The 18,459-nt window shown below is 55.2% G+C and overlaps 1 protein-coding gene across 4 annotated transcripts in view; it reads left to right on the top strand.

Annotated features, from left to right (window-relative positions):
- The window catches only part of SYNE3 (spectrin repeat containing nuclear envelope family member 3), a 90,114-nt gene extending 73,289 nt beyond the window's left edge, over nt 1–16,825 (top strand). For 2 of the 4 annotated variants that reach the window (XM_042944213.1, XM_042944214.1), the window contains exons 14-18: nt 140–269; nt 1,518–1,676; nt 4,883–5,032; nt 6,040–6,078; nt 16,462–16,825. In XM_042944213.1, the coding sequence (XP_042800147.1) occupies nt 140–269; nt 1,518–1,676; nt 4,883–5,032; nt 6,040–6,078; nt 16,462–16,662 (679 nt within the window). In that variant the 3' untranslated portion in view covers nt 16,663–16,825. Of the gene's footprint in view, nt 1–139; nt 270–1,517; nt 1,677–4,882; nt 5,033–6,039; nt 6,079–8,692; nt 9,492–16,461 lie in introns of those variants that run through there. The other 2 variants (XM_042944216.1, XM_042944215.1) reach the window with 2 other exon arrangements.
- Nucleotides 16,826–18,459: the final 1,634 nt, after the last annotated feature.

The raw sequence follows: 18,459 nt of genomic DNA, 5'->3' as shown, positions 1-18,459 counted from the left end.
CGACGAACCCGAAGGATGGTCGCTGACTTGCGAGGCCCAGAAGTCGGCTCCTACCCCGTGGTGCCCCCAGTCTGTTGCTTCTGTGACCCAGTGAGTCCCCATCACAGCGCCACGGTGACTGGGCTGGGTGTCTTCTCAGCCTCATCAGAAACCAGCAGCTGCACAGGACGGAAGTGGACTCGGGGAAGAAAACGATTTTCACCAACAACATCCCAAAGACTGGGTTTCTCATCGATCCCGCGGAGCCTCTTTCCGGGCGGCGCCGCCGGGTGAGTCTGCCCAGGGGGGCCTTCCAGGGAGACGGCAGACCCGGAGGGAGGGACGGTGGGTGGCCTTCCCCCAAGCCCCCTCCCTGCCTGCGGCCGCGTGCTCAACTCAGGACTCGGCCGTGTCCTCTCCTGGGTGTGCCGCTGGACAGAGGGACTCAGAGGCCCCAGACCCGGGCCAGGGGGAAGGTCAGAAGTGTCGCTTGGGCAGACAGGTCCCCACCCCTCGGAAACCTCGCCCCTCGCAGGGCTGACGGCTTCCTGCTGGCCCCACACTGCAAACTGAAATCGCGCGAGAGGGCTACCTTTTTTGTGTGCCATAAGCCGCATTTTGTTCAAAAGAACTAACCCAACCATCTTGTATCGCTCACCCCTTCTCCCGACGGCTTTTAAAAAAAGGAACCGCGTTGAAAAGACCCATCCTCCCTTGTCCTTCGAAAACGACACCTCCACTCCCATTCTCCCATGTATCCTTGTGTCGCCCCTTCCCAAATCACTGAGCGTTACTGTGCCCTGGGGCCCGCACTTGGAGCCGGGGTGCAGCCGGGAGTGAAACAGAAGGGAGTGAAACAGAATCGCTTCCAACCTGCAGGAACTTCCGACCCAGCGCAGAGCTTTGCACGCGGTAACGTGCACCCCGATCGTGGGAGAACGCACCTTCCGCTCAGCAGGTCTGGGGCGGGGCCCAGGATTCCGCATTTCTGGAAGCTCCCGGGTGACGCCCATGCCGCTGGGCTTCCGGGCACATTTTGAGGAGTGAGGAAGTGGGAACCGCAGGCAATTAAGTCAGGGTTTACAGAAAGCGCAGTAGGCACTGGCAAGGGCCTCGCTGAATGGACTTGCATTTTAGACAGGTCGCTCTGGCCACAGAGCCCGGAGGGGGACAGGTGTGGAGGAAGGGGAACCACTGTGATAGCCTTCCTGGTGAGGAACGGTGGTGGCTGCCGCTAGGAGACCAGCAGGTGACCACGGTGATCCGTTGTCACGGCTCGGGGGGGGGGGGGGGGGTGGTCCAGGAGGGCGCTGAGCACTGGCCGAGGCAGCGCAGGACCCTGGACCTGAATTAGAATTAAATTTCTAACGTGGCCGCGTTGGCTACAGAGACATTCCTCCCTCTCCAGGCTCCAGGCCCCTCTCGTCACCTTTGGGCATCCTCAGCCCTACCTTCTGCCCCAGAGGGAAGCCACAGGATGCGTGGCCAGTAGGCTGACGCCCCCTCTGATGCGTCGGTCATGCTGTGTATTCCTGCAGGCAAATCTGCTCCGGGAAGAAGGCAGCCGGGAAGGTTACTCCCAGCTCCTGAGGGACTTTGAGCAGTGGCTGGAGGTGGAAAACGCCAAGCTGGTTAGCATCATCGCGATGAGAATGGCCGCAGCCAGGGATCTGAGGGCCAGGGAAACGAAGCTACAGGTTTGTTGCCACAAAACGGCCCTCCTTTTGCACCCACGGATGTGTTCGCCACCAGGGGGTTCTTCAAAAGGAAGCACACACGTGGCTTGTGAGCCATTTTCATCCGTGTGTAAATAATAGTCTCTGAACTTTTTTGGTTCACGTATTTTCGAAGGACTTTCGGAGAACCATTCATTCCTTCAGCCTCCTTCTGTGTTCCCCAGCTTGGACAATATCGCTCCTCACCACGACTCCTATCCATCAGCGAGCCGTGGCTGTGTAACAAACCCTTCCATCGGTTTGAGCTTCCAAACAGCAAACGGTTATCTGACTCATGGTTCTGAAGGTTGGCAATTTAGGCCGAGCTCATCTGGGCAGAGCTTCTGGTCTTGGCTGGGCTCCCTTATTTGCTATCAGTTATAGGTCAGCTGGGTGGCTCTACTTTGGGGGGATGGCAGGCTGTGGGAGATGAGCATGAGACGGACCGCACAGCCCTCATCCTCTTGTGGGACAGCCCAGGCTTCTTGTGGCAGAGGCGTCGTCTCAGAGGACAAGTGGGAGCGCTCGAGGCTTCTGAGGCCTCGAGTAGGAACTGGCGTATTACTTGCCCTGGATTCCGTTGGACAAAAAAGGTCACAGGGCCAACCCATGTTCACGGGGAGGGAAAACAGACTCCACCTCTTGGTAGGAAGGACTCAAAGTCATATTGCAAAGGTCATGAATATGGTGGGGAGGCAAGATGGGGCGTCATGGCCATTTCTGCAGTCCTTCTACCACAGATCTTTCTCCTTCACACCCATATCTAAATAGTCACCAAGCCCTCTTGGATTCCACGTCCTGGGAATGTTTTGTTTCTGTCTCCTCTTACTACCACTATGTTAATCTAGATACTTTTGACCTTGATTATGGCAACAGCCTCCCAGCTGGCCTTCTTTCTTCCTGATGGGCCCCCATCCAGGTCCTGGCTCATTCTGCGGCTAGAGTGACCTTTAGCATCATGAATGTGACTTTATCCTTCCCCTGATGTAAACCTTTCAGTATAGAGTCCAGCCTCCCAAACGTATCACACAAAGCCTTTCTCATCCGGGCCCCAGCTTACCTCTCTTTTTCCTTATTTCTCTGCAGTTTTATTAGGATATGTTAGGGTTTGGATGTCTTTTTATTTTTCTTACTTGGGATTCATCTGGATACTGGAATCTGTAGTCTAGAGTCTTTCCGGAAAATTCTAGAGAATTCTCTGATACTAACATATTGCCTTTGCCTTATCCCCTTTCTCCTCTCCTGCTTTGACGCTGCTTAGACACATGTTATTCCTTCTCTCTGTGGGCTCTATGTCTCCTACCTTCTCTTGTGTTTTGTTCATCCCCTCTCTTCCTGTTGCATTCTGGAGAGTTTTTCTACACTACCTTCCGGTTTACTAATTCTCTCTTTCACTGTGTCTCATTCACTATTACACACGTCTGTTAAGCCTTTCGCTTTTGATATTGTATTTGCCAGTTCTAGAATTTCTACCTGGTTCTTTTGAAATGCTACTCTGTCACTTTTTGTAGCTTCCAGATCCCTGCTGAGTCTGGTTTTTAATTCTTCAAGCACGGTAGCTGTTTTATATAGTGCATCTAATAATTCTCAAGTCATTTTAGGAACATTTCTTTTACATGTTGTTTCTGCTTGTTCTTGTTATCAGTGTCTTGTATATATGAGGCTGCTTTGATTGTGTGCTGGGCATTGCATTTGACGAAATAGATGTAGGGGTAATTTGAGATTCAGGATCACCTCTTCTCCAGAGAGAATTTTGTTTGTGACTGCCAGGCAAGGAGGACTTTATTGTTCTGAAACCAGTGAGTCCAAGTTCAAAGTTTGAGGCTCCCTGGACCACTGGTGACCTGGGCTGGACTTTAGTCCACTCAAGGTGTGAATTTACTTCTTTTCTTTTTTCTTTTTTTTTTATTATGTTTCTTTATTTTTGAGAGGCAGAGAGAGAGAGAGAGAGAGAGAGAGAGGGAGAGAGAGACAGAGCACAAGTGGGGGAGGGACAGAGAGAGAGGGGGACACAGAATCTGAAGCAGACTCCAGGCTCTGAGCTGCCAGCACAGAGCCCGACGCGGGGCTCGAACTCACAAACCGTGAGATCATGACCTGAGCTGAAGTCGGACGCTCAACCGACTGAGCCACCCGGGTGCCCCAAGTGTGAGTTTACTTCTGATTCACCTTTAGGAATCTCAGCCAAAGGGGAAGCAGATTATCAAAGTCTCTATCCCTGCAGAGCCCAGACCTTGACCTTTGTCTCCATAGCCCCATGAGGTTTCCCAAAGTGTGATCTGTTTCACAACTGTTTCTTCCAGATCGACAAATGTCCCGCAGACAAAAGCCGGTCTGAACACCGGCCTTACTTCTTTGGGTTTCACCCTTTCCCAGGGTTTAGCCTGATGGGTCTTGCTCTCTTGTTAACTCTTTGATGATGCTTAAGTGTTTCTAATACTTTGCCCTCGGTGAGAAGTTTGGTCCAATTACCTACGATGAGGAAGTCCTTGCGTCCCTCTTGTCTCTCATTTGGCTGTGACGCTCATTTCTCGCCACCACCATCCAACTCCAGCCGTATCAGAGATTACTTGCGGCTGCCCCCGTTTAGGCCTCCTTGCTCTTAAAGAGTTCACGTTCTAGTCGGTTCTGAGAAGCTGCGCAACCCGCCCATATCACACCGCTAGCGGGATGGGGTGGAGGCAGGATCCTTGGCCAGAATTTAAACCCACACGCTCAGATTTGCAGCCCTGCTCCTTCCCCCACATCACTACCTCTCAGGAGTCCTGAGGATAACAAGTGCCACCCTGGGGTGACACAGTACTATATTTTGATAGAAAAATCTGCCCGCTCCCAGTAGCACTCTGCCAGGCTTAAGAATGCCAACAGAAAAGCACGTTCAACCGTGGTGGCTCTTATCCTGTTGGTGACTCTTCTGTCAAACCCTCCGAGGACTTGGTTCTAGAATGTCAGAGACGGAAGTGACCACGGAGGTCAGCAGCGTACCTGCCCCTCTCAGGCAGGAGTTCCTTCTGTAGCATTCCACAGAGCGACTGCCTGGCCTTGGCTTGAATTTGCACAATGGGCTTCTCACTTTACGGGTTCCTTCAGCTGCCCCTCGAGACAAATTCGATTGGCTCCTCCTTACCAGGCAGGTGGGGCCGTCTGGGCCATTTGGAAGGTGCACGTGACACTGCCTATCCCCACAGGAGCTGCAGGCTCGGGTGCCACAAGGTCAGCGTCTCTTCGAGAACCTCCTTCGTGTCGGGCCAGCGAGGGGGTCCTCGGACGAGCTCGAGGACCTGCGTTACCGGTGGATGCTGTACAAGTCCAAGCTCAAGGACTCCAGCCACCTGCTGGTAGGTGCCGAGGGCGTGCAGGTCCCAGGCCCCGGGGGGGAGGGCTGTGGCTGAGCCCGAGCTCGTCTGGGGAGACGTAGCTGGGCCACATCCTCTCTGCCCCACACGCTAAACTCGGGAGTGAGTGATGGAGGCTCGCGGGTCGTAGGTGCTTCATTTCCAACATGTCACCTGGCCACCCTGCCGCCCCGTGAGGCTGGCGCTCCGGTAATGACAGCAGTGACCATCACGGTTCACGTTCGAGGAGCGGCTCAGCTGAAGTCTTTATGACCCCATTCAGGTCCTTACACCAGCCTCCAAAGGGAGAGCGGAGACTGAGAGCCGAACTCCCACGGCCACGGCGCTAGTAAGCCAGCATTCAAACACGCCCTGCCGTGGGAGGCACCATGGAGGGGCACGCTGGACTGGGGCCCGGGGCCCTGGGATCCAGCCCTACTCCTCCACCCATTTGCTCTGCGATTGTGGACCATCACCTTCCCCCTTTGCGTCCCCGTGCGTCCTCACACAACACGATGATAAAGCTAACTAGTAATAAATAACAGCCTTTATTAAATGCCGCGTCCCCATAGCAACCCTACAGAGGGGGCACTGTTGTCATTCCCCGAGAAGCGATGGGGAAACTGAGGCACCCGGGTTAGCCCGAGGAGGGGGGCAGTCGAGACGGCCTCTGAGGGGGCCCTCAGGCCCCAGACGCCAAGCTTCAGCGCTCTAGCTTTGCCGTCCCCGCCACGGCCGCCGTGGCCACTAGGTGTCACCGCAGTCCCAGCCAGGTGGCCGCCGGCCCAGGCTTCCCAGACGGAATCCCACCTGGGCCTGAAGTGCGTTAAAAAGCTCATTAAATCGAATCACCTGCTGGTTCAGCCTGTCCAGATGACCAGAAGTTTTAAAGAAACACTCCCCTGACAAAATGAATATTCCATTACAGGCTCTGCTGGGATTTGAGTATCACTCACTTAACTTCTCCCCCCCCCCCACCCCCCTTTTCCTCTCCTTCCCGAAAATAACAGACACAGAGTTCTCCAGGGGAGCCGACTGGATTCCAAAAGGTACGGTGTCCACCATCGGCTCCACACGCTAGAGGGCAGGGCGTCTGGAGGTGGGTAGGCCTGTGGCGCTGCAGCCAGACTCCCGGGCTTTCTGGAAGGTTCCGCGAGGTCTGAGGAACGTTTATGGGGAATGAGCTGCGGGCTGTGTTGTGCTGTGCCGGGCCCCGGGGTCCTCGGGAGGCCTCAGGAGTGTGTGCGGAACGTATTCAGCTGTGACAAACGCATGACAGAGGAGGGGCCCTGGAATTTTTCATCGCACGCCAGGATGTGGTGGGGAGTGAACAAGGACGCTATTAACAATTACGTTGTGACAACGGGTGTCAGCCAGGACTGTCCCAGGAGACCTGGATCACTCCAGGCCAGCTGGATCGTGTGGCCGCCTGAGGGGTGGTTGGGCACACGGGGGCCGGTGGGGGAGTAACGGGGGAAAGGGGGGTTGTGCCTCGCGTGCTCTACGAGGAAGGTGTTTCCACTTCCGCCCGCTGAGAAGCGCTCAGAGCCACTCCTGTGGCGTTTGCAGGCCGAAGTGGTAACCGTGGGAGCAGCACTAGTCGTGAGTACTAATCATTATTACTTGAGACGCTCTGTGTCGTCCACCCACCGTGTGCCAGAAAATCCTGCTGAATCATGGTGAGGGCATCTCATTTAACGGTACCATCAACACCCAAGAGGCATCACCGCCTTCACGGAGGCGTGGGGAAACCGAGCAATGCAAGGTCGGAATGAGTCCTTCAGCACAGGCATGTGGCTTCCGGGTGGTCTCTGGGCTGTGGCCCCAAGGCCATCATCTGGACTTTCTAGGGATGCCTTGGAGAAGGCATCCCTGGGGCCTGTTGGGTGTCCCTGCTTCAGGGAAAACCCGATGTGAATGGATGTCTCCTTTTGCAAGGGAGCTCTCGTTTCAAGCCCTGGCCCAGAACAGAGTGAGGCTTCAGCAGTCTCTGCTCCAAAGAGCCCCGGGTTCCTCGAGGTCCCTAATGCCATGGGATCGGTTTCCAGGCGCTTTGCACGCTGGGATTTCTTCTTGGTCTCCAGCGGGTTTTTGTGTCTCACGTCCGTAGGAGAGCGGGTGTCCTGTGGACTGGGCCGGGCGGTCACGAGACCAACGCTGTGCTTGGGGCCCAGCGTCAACTAGCTTGGTGGCTTTGGGCAAGTGGCTTTGCCTCTTGGGGCTTGACTTTCCCCATCTGTAAAATGGAATTATCAGTGCCGACTTTCGTCGTGAATGAATTCTGAAGATCAGGTGAACTGTCATTTGTAGAGGTCCCTCAGGGAGACTGTAGCCCTGAATCCCCTCCTCATTTAGAATGACAGAGGGCCCCCTCGAGAAATGCAAGAGCATCAGGAAGGACAGGGTGGCTCACACAGTCCAGCCCGGTGGCTTCCGGGGGCTTCCATACTTTTAAGCCCTGCACTGGGGAGCCCCCATCTGGAGGTCCCAGGGGGAACCCGGAGGAGTCATGTCTGGGTCCCCTGATCCCTTGCACACAGGGAGTGCTCCCTAAATGTTTCTGAGCCGGGGGACACTTGGCTGGGGGAGGCCAGGCCTCCCGAGCAGGCTGTTTCCTGGCAGTCCGCGATTGGCTTAGTGTGGAATGCCCTGTCATTCGGGGCTCAGCCACAGCTCATTTGCTGTCCGTCATTCGTTCCACAAGTATTTACTGAGAGCTGACCGGGCCAAGGACTGATGTGGGCACTTGGGATCCATCAGTGATCACAAGAGCCAAGTCCTGCCCTGGTAGACTGCAAACCCGTCCTGGCTGGGAGGAACGGCACGTCTCTGAGTCCGGGGCTCTGAAGGGCAAAGGTGGACTGGGGTCCTCATAGCTACAGGTTGTGTCTTATCTGCGGCCGGCAGATACCGGGCACGGCTTTGTGGGGTATGCGAAACGGGCAAGCTCTAAATGGCTAAAAAACACGCTTATCCGGGCTCTGTGTAAAATAATCGGGTGCGTAGGGGTGCCTGGGTGGCTCCGTCGGTTAAGCGTCCAACTCTTCTATTTATTTATTTATTTATTTATTTTTTTTTTTAATTTTTTTTTTCAACGTTTTTTATTTATTTTTGGGACAGAGAGAGACAGAGCATGAACGGGGGAGGGGCAGAGAGAGAGGGAGACACAGAATCGGAAGCAGGCTCCAGGCTCCGAGCCGTCGGCCCAGAGCCCGACGCGGGGCTCGAACTCACGGACCGCGAGATCGTGACCTGAGCCGAAGTCGGACGCTTAACCGACTGCGCCACCCAGGCGCCCCGTTTAAGCGTCCAACTCTTGATTTTGGCTCAGGTCATGATCTTGCAGTTCGTGAGTTGGAGCCCTGCTTGGGATTCTCTCTCTCTCTCTGTCTCTCTCTCCCCTCTCTCTCTGCCCCTACCCCGTTCATGCTTCTCTTTCTCAAAATAGGTAAACTTTAAAAAGTTAAAAAAAAAATAATAGTAACATAAAATAATCGGATGTGTAACAATTTGAGTTTGCGGCTGGCCACCTGGCTTTCGTGAAGCCCGTCCACGAGGAAAGAAGCAACCTGCAAGGCCGTGTGCGGAGGCCATCTCGGGCTCATCTATACGACAGCTTAGGCACCGATTTCTGGGTCCCACCCTGAGTTTTTGGTCCACTAGGGCGGAGACGGCCCAAGAATCTGCATTCCTAGCAAGTTCCCAAGTGACGCTGACGCTGCTGGCCTGGGACCCCACTTCGAGAACCACAGCTTGACGCACCGGATTTGAATCTCGGATCCGCCATTAGCGTGCGTGACTGTCGACGAGCCACTTAGCCACGCTCTCCAAGGAACACAACGAGGGTCCGCCAAGCTGGTGGTCGACAGAGTCCTTGTAACTCTGCGCATAGTAGGTTCTCGATTGCCAGGTAAATGAGGACCCTGAAGACTTTGCAGACGCCGCCCCTGCTTCTATCCCTCGGAGGACAAAGGGAACAATGACACCCCTGGAGTGGGGGGGAGACCCCTCCCTTGGGTGTGCTTCTTGTGTTGTTTCTGCGGCCTGTGTGTGTGCACACAGACGCATATACACACACACGCTGACAGGGTGACAGTGCTGTCTTCAGAGGCTGTAATCTGGCCACCTTAAAAAACATTTCATATGTTATTTTTAGTCCAAAAGAAAAAAAAAAAAAACTGCCCCAAAGCTAATTATTTATGAACAGTTGGTTCTCTGCACTTTTTTTTTTTCCTCTCTGCACAAAGTCACTGGAAGCTCCAACTACGTCAATGGCTTCAGCCTGTTTGTTTGTATAAACACGGTAATTAAGATTTATTAAATTTGCAGCCTGCCTACGCCCTCGCCAGCTCAGTGCCCCCGGATACGTTTGCCTGCAGCATTCAGCACATGAAATGTAACTGCTTTTTTTATCTTTTTTAATTTTTGTAAGTGTTTATTTACTTTTGAGAGAGAGAAACAGAGTGCGAGTGCGGGGAAGGGCAGAGAGAGAGAGGGAGACACAGAATCCGAAGCAGGCTCCGGGCTCTGAGCTGTTGGCGTAGAGCCCGATGTGGGGCTCGAACTTGGGAACGGCGAGATCATGACCCGAGCCGCCGTCAGATGCCCAACCAACTGAGCCACCCCGGCGCCCCTGTAATTGCTTTTTAAGTTGCACGTGGGCCGTGAGGGGACCGTATTCCCGCATCCGCCCAGGGCAGTGGCGTCCAAGCCACTCTCAAGTCTACTTGGGACAAGCTTTGCGTCCAAGCACAGATTTGCAAATGTGTCTCTTTGGCCTGGGTAAACCGGGCCACAGCCAGCGTGCCGTTTTGCAGGAGTGGAGAGCAAACACTGCCCTCCCATGCACGCTGTGTGGCCTCTCGGGATGGGGACCCAGATGGCGAGCGTTTTATTTACCGGATCGCATTTCGTAGGTTCTAAGGCTCGTCGTGACTTTTCACATTTTCACATTTCTGGAATCCGGGTGACTTATTACGATCGAGTTCTTCCCGTGAGGATTTGGGTTTGCTTCCCTCCACCACCCAGGACACTATCCACCTGAGATTTCTCGAAATCGAAAATCTTTGCTGGCAGGGCGGTATTTTGTTGTGTTTTCCTTCGGCCCACAGCGACCGCGTGGATTCCGACACCCAGCCCCTGGGAGCTCTAGGGGCTCACGTTCTCGGGGAAGGGTCTTACCCCCCTCCCTCCACCCAGTGCCAAGCTAACGCGTCGTATTTCCTCGCTTCCCCTTTCCGTGAGGTGGGACTTGCTCTCGATCTCCCTGATGTTGAAGGCGCGGCCCCCCGGCTTCCCAGCTTTGTGGGGGGCTCCAGTCGGACGCTCCGTCATGGTAGTTTCCTTTCTTAGCGGCGTGTGAAATCATGACCCGTCTCACAGTGAGCACCTTCGATCACGCGAAATACTCAGATACCACATCTAAGGAAGCCTTACCGAGTTTTCCAGGTTAGATGGGAACTCTCTCTCACGATGACTATGATTTTTTAAAAAATCTCTCCTGGGTGCCAGGCGCTGCTCTCGAACACTCATGTGCCCGGTCTTTGCCCCTCACGACCACCTTCTCCTTTTTAGTGGGAGAAGCACGGCCTCTTGGCCCCTTCTCCGTATGTGACGACGGGCCCAGTTGGGACTGGAACAGAGGAGATGCGACTTGACAGTGTTCCCCTTGTGATTCACTGTGCAACTCTGGGGGCTAAATTTGGCCCTTCCTTCGTCAAAGGGCTGGGCCTTGCTGGGGCAGTGCAGTCTTTGAGCTCCCACAGGAGAGAGCCCGGGACGGGCCTCGACCCACGTGCTGTGTTGTCCCAGGGCCCTGTGTGTCTGTCCATCTGCCAAGCCTAGAAGCCACTGGCCATCGCTGATGTGTGAAAGAATCAGCGTTAACTCTTCAGACATCAGCTGTTTGAAACTTGTCTTTGACTTCAGAAATCCAGACAACTGTCACCTGTATTTACTCTGTCTTTATCCTCCCGTCACCCAGCCCGCCTGCCTTCTGATTCCCCGCCCCCCACTCCTCTGAAGCTCACGCCCGTGAGGTAACGGTAGCTGCCCGTTCAGTAAGCCCGGTGGCTGTGTTTCTGCCCTCCACGCGGCTGGCCTCTGGGCAGCCTGGATGGGTGACCGCACTCCCCGCCCACAGCCGCTCTGGCCGTCCTCACATTCCATCGTGGGGGCCTCTCTCCTTGTTTTATTTTTTTCCGTGATCAGAATCAGTGTGGATAAAACTCAGTGTTGATGACACCCGATTACTTAACACAGAGTCCCTAGTCGAGATTTGCAAAGGTGCCTCAATGGCCTTCTAAAAAATTAACGGGCATTTTGGTTTTGGAACAGTTTTAGGTTTACCAGAAGAACTCAGCAGATCCTACAGAGGGTTCCCAGGTAGCCCCTCTCCTCCACCCCTCTTCCGTTTCCCTTACCACTCGCATCTTGCATCAGTCTGATAGATCGGTTACGGTCGACGAATCTCCACTGGCTCATCACGGTTAACTAAAGCCCATAGTTTAGGGTTTTCTGGGGTTCACTTTTTGCATCATGCATTCTATGGATTCGGACACATGTGTAATAGCACGTATCCACCGTGGTGTGTCACACGGAACAGCTTCACTGCCCGCAAAACTCCTCCCTGCTCCACCCACCCATCCCCTGGCAACCGCCGATCTTTTTGCTGTCGTTATGGTTTCGTCTTTTCCGGAATGTCATACGGTTGGAATCAGTCCGTAGCCTTCTCAGATTGGCTTCTTTCACGCAGTAACATGCATCTGAGATTCCTGCACGGGTTTCTTTGTTGCTCGGGAACTCCATTCCTTTGGTCACGGGGTAATACGCCATCGTCTTAGTATTCCACTTCGGGTCTTTCTTATAGGCTTCTCTTCCCAGCGAGGGATCCAATCCAGGATCAACCCGTTGCATTCAGTTGCTGCATGCCTTTTCTTTCCTCTAGGCTAGAGGTATCCCTCAGTTTTTCTTGACCTTGGGCACAGGTCAGAGATGTGATGGAATGTCCCTCAAAGTACGTTTCCCTGATACGTGCTTGTGATTGGAGTCAGGTTGTGCATTTCTGGCAGGAACGTCACGGGCGATGTTGGGCTCTTAGCGCATCTTCCCGGGAGACCCCCGGTGTCGGTAGGGCCCCAGCATCCCTGATGCTAACTCTGAGCACGTGATTAAGGGGGTGGCTGCTGGGCTTCTCCCCTGGACAGCGCCGTCATTTTTTTTTGTAATTAAGAAGTAATCTGCGGGGCGCTGCTTAGAAACACTGAAGTACAGTGCCTCTTTCTTCAGTGGTTGTATGTATCATGGGGTTTTCTGCAGCCTCTTTCTCCCCATGACTCATCTGGATGGTTCCTTCTGCTACCGTGGCTTTGTTCCCTGACTCTGGGCCCCTCAGCTCCATCTCTCCAGGCCAGGTCTCCCTTCTGCCTTCAGCCCCAAAGTCCCAACCACCTGCTGGACGTCTACCCAGGAGTCCTCTAGACCCTCGGACGCAGCATGGCCAAAGCTGACCTCACTGTATTCCCTGCACCCAAACAAACCCCAGTCCCCGTATCAGTGGACAGCATCATGACCACCCACTTTCCCAAGCCGGACGCCTCTGGGTCATCCTAGACCCTCACCGACCTTGGTTCTGCTCCTAAGCTCAGAGCCTGGTCATGATGGATCTTAGATGAGAAATCGTGAGGGTAGGAAGGGAGGGAAAGGGAAGAGAAATGAGCCAGATGGCCATACATCTGTTCCCAAATGAGGCTCTGTCCTTGCTTGAGTAATAACAAAATCTCCAGTCATTCCATCCAGAGGAACTTCCCACCAGTTACCTAAACCACCTCCAAAAGGCCAGCTCAGAAGGCCTCATCTCCCATCCCTCTCCAAAACCAACTCAAGGTGCTGGAAAAATACAGTTCTATGGCCTGACTATCACGTGCAGAGCCACCCCAGGGAGGAGATACAACGAACCCAGCCCCACCCCAGCCACTGACATCTTGTCCCCATGGGGCAACTATCCAGAGCCTCTGAATTCTCACGGGAGTGAATCTTGGGCTCCAGGACTGAGCCATTAGTGAAGAAATTATCACAGGCATTGTGAGCAGGCCCTGGCCCGGGAAACCCTGGTCTCCCTAAGACTCACTGGTGCAGCCAGGGAAATGCAGTGGGCCCCACACACAGCCCCCTCCTGAGGGGAACCCAGGGAGGAAGCCAGCCAGCACGGGGCGCTGCAGTCCAAGAGGGTCCTAAGAGGGACCTTCAGGGACTACACAAATGGCTAGTGAGGGCTTCCTGGCGGCCTGGGGACTGGCCCATCTTGAATTGCCAGAGAAAAGCTGGCCCCTGCCCATCACTCTGGGTGCTGGCCCAGCACACGAGCCCCAGCCAGCTCCCAGGAAAGCCCCTGAAAGCCCCAGAGGTGACACAGCGTGACTTCTACACACGGGGACCCAGGTCAGGGTGGGACCAGATCCGACAGGCCCAGGCTGACCGACAACTCGGGCCCAGGGTGACTGTCGTTGTCGGTGTTGTTGCTGAGTTGTTTCTTGTGAGAACACCATGCAGGATGGTGGGCGGAGCCCGGGCACCGGACGATGCTCGTGAAAGATCCTTGGTGAAATGGACGCAGGGAGCCCACGTCCCGGAGCTGTGCCAGAGCGCAGGGAGGCCGTGGGCAGGGAGGAGAACCGACATCTGGGCCTGGGCGTTGTGGTCAGGGCGTTTGGTGGAACAGCCAGACAGCGAGAACAGCCACAGAGAGCGGTCAGCGAGCATCTGTGTGGTTACACCATGGGCGCCAAGGCGGGGAGCAGACGGTCAGAGGCACAGGCAGGGAAGGACCCTTTCCTTCGCTCAGCACGTACCTGTCGGACACCGCTGGGAATACAGCAATGGGCAAAGTTAATGTGGACCACGCCTCTGAGGAGTCAAGGGGAACATAGACTTTAATCAGTAATCCGGAGGAAGGTACTGGGGCTGTGAAAATGTGTTAACGGGGCTGTTTTGGTCTATGGCAGGGAAGGTCCCCCCGAGGAAGCCACTCACAAGCTGAAATTAGAGTGATTGGCAGGAGTTAACCAGGTGCACTGGAGAAAGGAGAGAAATTAGTATTTCAGACAGAGGGATGGCCTGTGCAAAGGTCCGGTGGCGGGAGGATGTGAGGGCCTTGGAGGGGCCAAGAGCTGGCATTGAAGGAGGGCAGTGCTTTTCTTTCCGAAGGGCCTGTGGAGATTGCTGGTGTCTGATCCCTGGCATCTGGTGGAGGGAGGAGCTTGTGGGGCTCAATGACGTACCTGTCTGCCCCTGTATCCATCGGCTAGAGGAGGAAGGGAGTGAGCATTTATTGAGCGTAGCGTGCATTGCCTCATTTATCCTTATGACCTCGGTAGGCAGGTTTCATTCCCTCTTTTCCCCCGACAGATGAAGGAACCGAGGCTCAGAGAGGCTGAATGCCCTATCCTAGGTCACACAGCTAGGATGCCATAGAACCAAGGTAGAACCAGGACTCTAAACCTTTTCTTTTCCTCACACCACCTTTGTTTTCATCAATGGTAGAAGATGCTAGAAAATCAGGCCCCATTTACTGTGATAAACTCATCTTGCCTGAACTCCTCAAAACTCTAGAGCCTCAGATTCGTGTGAGATCCCGAAGGACCCCCAAGCATTTAGTTACCCAATATTACGTGTCCTTTTTCTGCCCCACTACATGTGCTGTCTACCCTCGGCCTCCATACCCTTAGGGATTAGGAGTTTATCGCTTCCCGAGGAAGCCCCTTCTCTCTTCGGATAGTTTTAACTGGGTGGAACACACGTAGTCCTTTCTGTGGGCAAACTGAGGCACAGAGCAGCTCCCAGATCTGGGAAGAGCTGAGATTGTCAACTTCTTCGTGGGCTTCTTGAAAGGTAGTTCATGCCTCTGTGTGTGTGTGTGTGTGTGTTCTAAGCATTTGAGGGTCATATTAAAACGTGTCTTTTAATTCAAAGAGCGTTTTAGAATTCAGGTCCCTCCAAGTGAAGATGTGAGCTCTAAATGAACAGCCACTGGGTAGGCAGCAGGAGTCTTTTGAAACAGACCACCCCCTCGTCAACACTTGTAAATGCAAACACGCTTTGGACCTTCAGAGATGTTTTCCCCAGAGGATCGTGGCCAAGACACCGCTCCTGGCTTCAGTAAGCCGAGGGTTAGCTCTGAGAATGTAGGCGCAAACACAAGGACCCTGTAAACAGATTCCCCGTTTGGGAGACCATTGATTACAGGTTTTCAATTTGGTGCAAAGCCAGGCTAGAGTGAACCTGTAGCTTCTTCTTGTCGCTCTTTCTTTCTCCCGGACGGGTCAGAGATTTGGAATCAGGCGGCGTCAGCGCGAAATGTCAAGGAGTCAAGTCAGAGTCCACGCAGGCTGAGGCAGCCCCGCATGAACCAAGCAGGTGGGCAGGAGCATGCACCGGCCAGGTGTGGCCCGGCCCAGTGGCCGTGGGAACTCACGCTCACTCAGCTGTTCGGGTGACTTACTGCCCCCCGCTCCTGAGTCCCTGCTGAAATCCGTGCACCCGGCAGAGTCCTCGCCGCAGATGGGGGCAGGTGTTCTATCCCCATTTATCAGAGAAGGAGACAGGCTCGGAGAGGTTATCGACCCTCCCCAGGGCACGTAGATGCTGTGTGACAGAGTCTGCACTGGGACCTAGTCAGCCTGGCTCCTCCCAGTCAGGCCCCTACCCTGCACCACGTTGTGTTTTCGCCGGGCGGGGGGGGGGGGGGGGGGCGGTGCTCTCCTTTCCCGACTTTCTCCTCTCCTGCACTCCTTGGCGGTGAGGACATCCCATGAAGCCACAACCTCACCGGTCCCTCTGGAATTTCGGAAATGGCCTTTGGCCACTTTCGTGGACTCTAGGCATTTGGACCTGGGAGTCTGGCCCTCGGGTGATACTGGTGGCTTGGATGGTGAAGAGGGTGGAGGAGAAAGAGGAGGAGGAGGAGGGAGCGATGGTGAAGAGCACGGTGGTGATGACCCTGACTTAGGTAGGGATCGTGTGAGTGATCGTACTAATCGTGGCCGCAGCCTTGGGCACCTGCTGTATCTCCCGTAATCCTCAGAAAGACCTGTCAGGTGGGTACCGTTTCCCCCCCCCCCCGTTTAGAGATGAGAAGTTTGAGCTTTGGAGGACTTGAGTGACCTTCTCAAGATTTACGGCCGGGGCTCTCACACGCCCGGCGAGGATTTATATGAGAACAGGCAAAGCCCGGAGCTCTGTGTTTTTTCCCTACCCTTCCTGCCTTGAATGGTTTGAGCAAACCAGACACCTTGGTTTCTGGCGAAACCGACCTTAGCCCCACTTGACAGTCGGGAAGACTGAGACCGGTACGGCCGGCTTGCCCTCCCCTCCCGCTCAGAGCCCCCCCACCCCCCACCCCGAGCGCACTCACACGTCCTGCTTTGGTTCCGCAGGCTCCGCGGTGGCGAGGACTCGGGCCCCTCTTCCGGAAGGTGTGCTGTGTGGCTCTCCCCCTGCAGCTGCTGTTCCTGCTGTTCCTGCTGCTGCTGTTCCTGCTTCCGGTCGGGGAAGAGAACCGCAGCTGCACGCTGGCCAACAACTTCGCCCGCTCCTTCAAGTTCATGCTGCGCTACGATGGCCCCCCGCCCACCTAACCCGCCGGGCCACGCAGGTGACTCTCTCCTCCAGCCCTCCATCCGCCCCAGGGCTCCTTCCGAGGGGGCCCAGGAAACTGGAAGCAGAGGCAGGCTGCGACCGGCACAGCTGCCTCGGTGAAAATACTGCATTGATGCCCCCCAAACAAAACCACTTTTTATATGGTGTCGTCTTAGCCTATTTATCCTAAAGGTGCCCTATGTGCGACTAGGGAGTGATGCATAGAATGTTTATATCCTCTGTGTGTAGATACGCTCAGTCCATATAGTTTCACGTATGGCGTCTATTTGTGGGTGGGAAGGTTCCTAGCAGCTTGCGGGTCCTGTGGGATTTTTGCCTGGGTCTGCGGCCCACCCCCCACCCCCCCCCCCCGCCCTGGGGAGCGAGAACAGGAACGTGTCACTTTTCTGGCAACCGCTTAGCGGGAAGCCACGTCCCAACCCCAGATGCTAGTGGAGAGGCCCCTGAGCTGTCAACACAGAGGAGCAACACCAGCCCTCACTCAGCTCAGTCGCTCTCGCTCTAGACACTGAGAACACAATGACAGCGGGTTAGATGCTGTGGGTCAGAAGCGTAAGGGTGATGCTTGAAGGCAGGGCCGGTGACGGCAGCGAAAAGTGACGAGTGATAGCGTGCTATCCCTGAAGGAAAAGAAAGATGACAAGCAGGACCCAGGACTATACCAGCTCACAGAATTTTGGGCACCCTGTGCAGGGGCGGGGGGGGGGGGGTGCTCCCCCCTGCCCCTCCACCTCTTGGCCTCTGATGGCCCAGAGCAATGCAGAAGGCCGTGGCCGTGACCCTGATCTGCAGGTCTGGTTAGAGCATGCTCCCTGTGTTCTGGAAAAGGAGAAGGGAAGGAGGGAAACTTCCTTGCCAAGGTCTTCATTCAGAATGGGGAGCACGCTGTGCCGGGGAAGTGTGTCCTTCTGTCCCTCTTGGGCTGTTTTCCACTGTCTACGACTCGAGCTGAAGGGTCAGAGGGGGGGAGCACGTGGCCCTCCAGGGACCAGGGATCGAGGGTCCAAGACAGAGATGAGAGATGGGCGTTGGAGCTCAGCCTGTCTAGGGGTCTCTGCCTCTTCCTCCCTGGAGAATGGACTTCGGAGGGAGGTGGGTCTTCTGGGCTGAGAGTGTCCCACACGTGTCCTCACAAGGGGACCCGAACGAGGCTGCCTGTGGGCACCCCCAGGAGAGGGCCCCCCCGCAGACCGGATCCGGGGCCCTGAGGCCAGAAACGTGTCCTTTCCTCCTGAGCGCATTATAACTGGATCGCAGTTTCCCTAAATCAACAAAAACACTAAGTTTCCTTTTGGAAAACGCCTAGTGGCCCCTCTTTACAAAGTGATTTTGTCCCTTCACCTATAAGTAGTGGACCAAAAGGGGATCCTGCAGGCCTTTGGAATCATGAAGTGTCCAGCCTCAGAAAGGCCCTGCAGAGAGGGAAACGGAGGACCCAGGAGGGTCCTGACTGCCGGCACCAAGCCCCGCCCCCCAGCGCTCCGGCAAACACGGCCCCTCCCTCTCCAGAACCCAGGCCCCCCAGGCCCCCCACCCCCGGACTGGGCCAAGCTGGACATTCCCAGGGCAGGAAAACGCAGCTGCGGAGAAGTTCGCACTCAGAAAGCACACTTTTCTCCAGATACTAGGAGGCGGAGCCACTAGACGGGTCCCCGCAGGCGACCACTGTCCTGGAAAATCAGGGCTGGAGGACCCAGGCGTTGGGTCACGTGGCCGAGCCCAGGTGCTCCCCGGGCCTTGCGGGTCCGGCGCTGGAAGGTCAGACTGTGGCCGGG

Source organism: Panthera leo, chromosome B3 (genome assembly GCF_018350215.1).
Source record: "Panthera leo isolate Ple1 chromosome B3, P.leo_Ple1_pat1.1, whole genome shotgun sequence".
In the NCBI taxonomy this organism is placed as follows: Eukaryota; Metazoa; Chordata; class Mammalia; order Carnivora; family Felidae; genus Panthera; species Panthera leo.
The sequence above is the reverse complement of the archived record's forward strand: the minus strand, read 5'-3'. Positions and strand labels throughout refer to the sequence as shown.